This window comes from Sinocyclocheilus rhinocerous, unplaced genomic scaffold, assembly GCF_001515625.1.
Source record: "Sinocyclocheilus rhinocerous isolate Xijiao unplaced genomic scaffold, SAMN03320098_v1.1 scaffold736, whole genome shotgun sequence".
NCBI classification, from domain to species: Eukaryota; Metazoa; Chordata; class Actinopteri; order Cypriniformes; family Cyprinidae; genus Sinocyclocheilus; species Sinocyclocheilus rhinocerous.
Window position 1 is genome coordinate 144,400 of NW_015631744.1, and position 7,702 is coordinate 152,101.

Consider the following 7,702-nt stretch of genomic DNA (forward strand, 5'->3'; position numbering starts at 1 on the left):
TGACATATGTATGGCAATATATGTCATATATACATATAAAATATAAATTCAATTTCACAATGTTTAACTTAATTGTATATCTATATATCGTTATTTCAAAGGATCAAGTTATTTTACCAAGTTTATTTTGATGTAACAGTAATAAAATCCCTCAAAAACATCCTCTACTGAATGAACGTTTGTGGCTCATTGGTTTGGAAAAGGCTTTGCATGATCTCCACACTGACAGCTGATAGTCACTTACTGAGGAAACGACATGCTAACAGTGTGTTTCCAGTTTACCCAGAGCTGACCCGCGTCCTCCTCGTCTGTTTATGCCTTCGCTGATTTATTGAGCTTTCAGAGGCGCAGATCGGACCAACCGCGGTCTGTCGTTCGTTCCTGCAAAACACCTTCACAAAGACACTCAGTGTGCTCATAGATGTGCATGCTCTGTGGTTTAATGGCCGGTGTGTCGTCTGACGATCTGAAAGGCAATATAGGAGGTAACACATTACAAGTAACGCGAGTTATGTAATCAGATTACTTTGGTGTGAAAGGGCTTTTATATTTATAAAGAAATAACTTTTTTATATTAAAAACAAGCAAGCAAGCCCTGCCCAGATTTAAAAAGTAACTCAAAAGCAATGTAACACATTACTTTCCATAGAAAGTAACAAAGTAACGTAATTAGTTACATTTTATAAAACGGAGAGTTCCGGTGCTTGATTCTGATTGGCTGAGCCGCGTTCGAAGCTGTTGTAAATTACTCTACAAACACACACCTTTGTTTACGTTTGTGGTTTTAGGCCCTAACAATGCCCCTTAGCTGTTATAAATTCACTGGAAACCACGGCTTCACGGGGCTTATTGCTTTATTTGGGAGTAATGCATTACTTTTAAAAGTACCTTTCCCCAACACTGCTGAAAGGGTTGGTGACGGAGGGCTGCAGATTTACTGAGATCTTTGAAGAGTCTGATCCTCTCATGTGGTTTTCATGAGCAGACACTTGTGCAATGGGAATGGCATTCAGCGAGGAGAAGCGCTCTTAAACATGCTGCTTTAGATCCATCTATGATCACAATGATCTTCTTATTTGATAAACTTCATCTACTACCAATAATGAACCATTGTGCCAATTTTATCCACACTGTGTTGTCCTGTTGATCGCCGGAGACGTTTTAAGGCACGTGTCTTGAGACGTTCAGTGAACTTACCATGAGATCATCAGATGTGAATCCGCTGAACCACTCCTAGAAACACACACACACACACACACGTGATGAAATCAGATCCGTTCGTTCGGACGTTGTCGGGATCTGCGTTCTCTTACAAGAGTGGATTTAATAATGACGTGATGCAGAGAGGCTTTCATCTGCTGGAACGTTACTGTTTCTGCTGATTTGATTTCTGCTCACTCTTTGCCTATATGAAAGAGCATCAAATATATTTTATTTAAAAATTAATATATATATAAATATAAATATATAATGTTTTAAATATTATTTATAAATATATAATTAAAAATTATAAATGAATTTTAATTAAATATTTTAAAGCTTGAAGTTATCAAACACTAAATTCTGAATTAAATATAGATTAATCTTTAAAGCTATAAAAGTTCTTTTTTTTCCTCTTTTTTTCTTTGTCCTTTGATTAATAGAAATCACAGCAGCTGGTTATTAGGTTATTTTGGCTGCTATTACTTTAAGAGCTGCCGCTGCTGAACGTGACGCGGATCTGACACGCATCGTATTTTCTCTCAACTCTCTTTACCTTTTCTGACCCACTTCAGGTCTTAAAGTCTCTATTAATGAGCTGACGAGTTGAATCGGGTGTGTTAGATGAGTGAGACAGTGCTATATGTATATATGATATGAAAGGATACAGGCTTTGTGCATGCAAAAGTACCGTTTCCGCGCTCGTTTTGACTCGCGCCTGGCGCTGAAGTGAAGAGGAGTGCGCGACTGAAACGTGTCCTGTTCTCAGTCGTTCTGCGACTGAATAAATGCACTTCTTGTCAAGAGAATAAGTGACAGAACAGCAGTTGTGAGTGGAGTGGCCAACACTAGCCCCGCCCCTGCGTTAATTGCGTTAAATATTTTTAACGCGTTAAATTAAAAAAATTAATCGCCTGCGCTCACACATGTATAGGATCTGGTTGTGGACTTCATGCATTGTTTTGTGTTTAAGCAATAATCAATCTAACATATTTCAGTCAGAAATGGCAGAAAAGCACATTTTTGTCCTGTCTGAACACATGTATATGACTGAAGTGTCTGAGCGTTGATGAAGTTCACTCACAGACAGTGATTTCTGTGTTTTAAACATCCGGCTTGAGCTCTTTTCTCTCTGTCATTGACTCTAGTGTAAATGAAGAATATATAAATGAGCGGCTCCATCAGATCAGTGTTATTTTACATCAGACTTCATTCACAGATCGCTGCGTTTGCTTGAGCTTGACCACAGTTTTTCTCTCTGTGTGGTTGTTAGTGATCTGAATGAGTCACTATATGTCTGAATCTCACCAAACCTGCCATCTCTGATGAATCTTAATGCTCATTAGAGTCTCATTACTGTAATACAATACTGTTCTCACTCTATTACAGTAAAAAAATCAATGCAATAAAATCAAAAGCAAATACTACTACAATGTGTGCTTTTAAATAATATAAATGAGGTGGTAAATAATGAAATTCTATTATTAAATAATTGAATTTATTTAATTATGATATTATATATATTATATATGCACACACACAAATAAAAAATAAAATAAATTTGTATATGTATTAAAATGTGAAAATATACAAATGATATAATAAAATATAATATAAAACCATAATAAAGTAAAAATATAATATTTAAATATGCATGCATATTTACATACAAATATTTTTTTTTACTATTTTTACTGTATATAACTACATGTAAAATGTACAAAAAAATGTAAATTTATATATAAAATATTTAAATTAAAATATTTGTATTGCAATTTAAAATATGCATATATATATTAATTTGTTTTATTTGCATTTTAAATATTTAAAATTTTAAAATACAATATTTTTAATAAAAAATATAGGTGTAAATTTATATATAAAAACTGTAGTGTGTATATCTTAATATCTTAATAATTCTAAACAGAAAAAATGATCTTTGACTTCGTACTGAATTATGAGCTGAACGTGTTCTTGGCAGGTTTGGGAAATTCACTCTTGTTTGCTTGTATTATCAGTCTCGAGACTAAAGCTGATTGAGTTTTCAAACTCTGTTCGAGTTCAATCACATTCTGAGGATTAGACACACGTTCATGCATTAGAAGTGATTCTAGCAGTAAATATTACTACAGTACAGATCATTTCATCATTTCAACACAAAACATCATGTTTATCCCATCAGACTGACCTCAAGCCGCTTCTCCTCTCGCCTCTCTTCAGTCATCCTTCAGCTGTGTGTGTGACTCCCACCAGAGTCTCTGTGTGTGTGTGTGGTGAGTGAGTGAGCGTGTGTGTGAGTGTGTGTGTGTTATTGATAATAATATTATTTTATTTATGAAGTAAATGTATATTTCAATTATATTTAAAATTTAAATGTGGTAGTAAATTTAATTTGTGCTGGTTTTAAACAAAACTTTTATTATATTTTCTTCCACAGTAATACAAATTAGGGGGGAAAACACTATGACAATGCAAAATAATAAAAAGAAAAGGTTTCTAATAGACACACCTTTATACAAAAATGTCAATATTAAGTCATGCTTTATTTATTTATTTATTTATTGTTTGTTTGTTTTTTTGTTTGTTTGTATCATGAATATTAGTAAATGAATACAAATGAATGCATAGTATTTCTATAAAATACTTTTACACAAAATTAAACTAAGCTCAAATAGACATTTGGAGGATAAAAAGTGCAAAAAAAAAGTGCAATAACATTAAAACAATAATAATAATAATTTTTACAATAATAAAAATAGGCTTTACAAAATATATAAAATAAAAAACGTTTTAAAATGTCATTAATAATTTTATTTTATTTTATTTTATTATTTTATTTTATTTTATTTTATTTTATTTTATTTTATTCAGAGGGACTATAAAAATATCTGTCCTACATACTTTTTTTACAAAAATGGATTTGTTCCCCTTTTAAAACTAGCTAAACCAAAAATTTTGAGGACAACTTAGCAATAAAAGGCAATAAAAAAAATTATAAAAATGTATTTTACATTTTTTTTTTCCCACAGTGATATAAATAAAAATTCTCTAAAAATACCATTTAAAACCATTAAATTTTTTTCTTTCTTCATTCAGAATTTCTTATTTCTGTCTTTACTGTGGTGAAATATGATCTGATCAGAATTTCTTATTTCTGTCTTTACTGTGGTGAAATATGATCTGAAATCAGACTCCTGCGCCTGTGAACGTGCGCAAGATCTCGTCCCATCATCACACCGCATGGATCCATATAGCTTTGTGTCCCACGATCATAATTAATGAACAGAAGCAATATTGTGTTTTTCATCTGGGTTGTAAAATATGATATCTGTCCGGCCTAAACCGTGTGAGCGTGTTTCTCTGTGTTAGTGCTTCCAGATGATTGTGGGTCTTTCTCGTGTCTGCAGTGCTCGGTGTCCTGCGGGAAGGGAATCAAAGATTACTGTGGTGAAATATGATCTGAAATCAGACTCCTGCGCCTGTGAACGTGCGCAAGATCTCGTCCCATCATCACACCGCATGGATCCATATAGCTTTGTGTCCCACGATCATAATGAATGAACAGAAGCAATATTGTGTTTTTCATCTGGCTTGTAAAATATGATATCTGTCCGGTCTAAACCGTGTGAGCGTGTTTCTCTGTGTTAGTGCTTCCAGATGATTGTGGGTGATTGTGGGTCTTTCTCGTGTCTGCAGTGCTCGGTGTCCTGCGGGAAGGGAATCAAAGAGCGGCAGATCGTCTGCGTCGATCAGAACCAAACACAGATCCAGGAGCACAGCTGCGCTCATCTCATCCCACCCAGAACACAGAAGGCCTGTCGGGCCGGACCATGCCCCTCCTGGAGAGCCAATCGGTGGAGAGGGGTATGTGACATCACTTCCTGGAATTGGCTTTTTCATCATTATTATTATTATTAATAATGAACACACAGCACTCCTACATAAGGTACTTTTATACTAAAAATACCAATAATTTATTTTATTTTTTTAATGTCAATAATCATCTTTTTTTTCTATTTAATTTTATTAGTAAAATAACAAACAGTACTGCCACATTAGATACTTTTATGCAAAATATACCAATACATTATTCCTTATTGTAATGTATTTGGTATAAAAACTACATTTAACTTATATTAAATTTATAAAATAAAAATAAATGTTATTTTATTTTGTGATAAGATTTGTTCGTGATCTGTTTCTGTTCGTGTTTCTTTTGGTTATTAATTAAAGACATTTTACTTTGAGTTACTCCTCGCTTCACAGTATTGTGACAATGACCACCTTTACTAGAATTTATCACATTTTATTGTAGGCTTATTTATTGTTGTAAATTGTGTCTAACTTGTTGTAGAGTTTATAACAGACAATCTGTTAAGGGTATAGATTTATATTACAGCTGTGGCATGTTGTAGCTTTTTTTTTATTTTTTAAAAGAAGTCATTGTTGGCCTGGTAATGCTAGCCTTATTATAACAAATGCTACAGTTAAGAACTCATGAGAGCAAGTACAAGTCAGAATCGAGGGCCGTGTGTAAAACGGGTTCGAGTGATGGAAAAACCTGGCCTTCAGATATTCCAAGAGATGGCAAAGATTAAATCATTAAGAGCCTGATGAACTGTTAAGGAGTAAGAAATAAGCAATATCAATGTAAGAAAATGTTAAGTTAGATTGACTTCCCATGGCATGTTGAACTAGAACATTCTGTCAAACTATAGCCTATAAAAGTGGCTTAATAATATAAAATACACTATTTGTGGCCCTACAGCACAAAAGCAGTCTTAAGTTGCTGGGGTATATTTGTAGCAATAGCCAACAATACACTGAATGGGTCAAAATTATCGATTTTTCTTTTATGCCAAAAATCATAAGGAACTTCAGTAAAGATCATGTTCCATGAAGTTATTCTGTAAATTTCCTACTGTAAATATATCAAAACTTAATTTTTGATTAGTAATATGCATTGCTAAGAACTTCATTTGGACAACTTTAAAGGCGATTTTTCTAAATATTTAGATTTTTTTGCACCCTCAGATTCCAGATTTTCAAATAGTTGTATCTCAGCCAAATATTGTCCTATCCTAACAAACCATACATCAATGGATGGAAGTTTATTTATTCGGCCCAGTAATTGGTTATCAACCATCCTTGCATGTGCAGATGATAGCACAAAAGACCATTTTACAAAAAAAAACATATTAGCAAACAAATAAAATAAATAAAGCTTATGAGGGAGCATGACCCAGGACTCCACTAAAACAGTTCACACTTCAACCCGCCAGTGTTCAAACCAAAACTATGCCCTTGGTTGCGGTCAGATCCAATCACTCGGGACGTCCCGGGTCTTCCCACCTCTACACCCAGTGTTGGGGGTAACCCATTACAAGTAACGCGAGTTACGTAATCAGATTACTTTTTAAAAGTAACTAGTAAAGTAACGCATTACTTTTTAATTAAATAGAAGGAAATATCTGAGTTACTTTTTCAAATAAGTAACGCCAGTTACTTTGTTTCCCATGCATTCCCAAAAATAACGTAATGCATTACTTTCCATAAAAAGTAACAAAGTAATGTAATTAGTTACTTTTATTAAGGGAGTAACGCAATATTGTATTGCATTACTTTTAAAAATACCTTTCCCCAACACTGTCTGCACTCACTCCTGCCCCGGCTTTACCCCCGAACCCCGTCACGATCCCCCCATCATCCCCCTCTGCGTCTGGAAGCAATCAGCTCGTCTCACAGGCCTGCATAGAGCATGAAATCCGCCAGCGCAGCGGAAAGACATGCTTTATATCTGAACACAGCGCCTCTCAAACACACACACTGCTCTAATCATCAATGCATTCCACCCCAAGAGTCATTGTTGCATAAAACAGTCTTTTTTATCATACTAATACCATATTGTATCTGATCAGCAATTTTGGTAACACTTTATTTTAAGGTGTTATTGTTACACATTACATGTACTTAATATTCTAATAATAATAAATTATGCCTAATTACATGCAAGTAGCCCTAGGCCAAACCCTAATCCTAACCCTAACCATATAGTAAGTACATGTAGTTAATTAATATTACTCAGTACTTAAATGTATAATTACACTGGAACAAGGACACCTTAAAATAAAGTGTAACCTCAATTTCTTATTAAAGGGTTAGTTCAGCCAAAAATTAAAATTAGCCCATAAATTACTCGCCCTCAAGTCATCCTAGGTGTATATGACTTTCTTCTTTCAGACGAATCCAGTCGGAGTTATATTAAAAATGGTCTTTGATCTTTCAAGCTGTTTAATGCCACTCAGCGGGTGTTGCATGCATCAGTCCAAAAGAAGTTAAATAAAAAGCTCCCATCCATAAAAAGAAGTGTCTCACACGGCTCCGGGGGGTGAACAAAGGCCTCCTGTAGCGAATCGATGCGTTTTTGTAAGAAAAATATCCATATTCAAAACGTAATAATCACTTGAATCTAGCTTGCGCTCACTGTTGTAAACAGAAGCAG

At 34.2% G+C, this 7,702-nt stretch overlaps 1 protein-coding gene across 1 annotated transcript in view; it reads left to right on the top strand.

Moving 5' to 3' along the window:
* LOC107741966 (A disintegrin and metalloproteinase with thrombospondin motifs 20-like) overlaps positions 1–7,702 on the top strand; it is a 125,189-nt gene that overhangs the window by 102,593 nt on the left and 14,894 nt on the right. Inside the window, exon 28 of the mRNA XM_016554793.1 lies at positions 4,897–5,064. Within this exon, the coding sequence (XP_016410279.1) occupies positions 4,897–5,064 (168 nt within the window). The remainder of the gene's footprint in view (positions 1–4,896; positions 5,065–7,702) is intronic.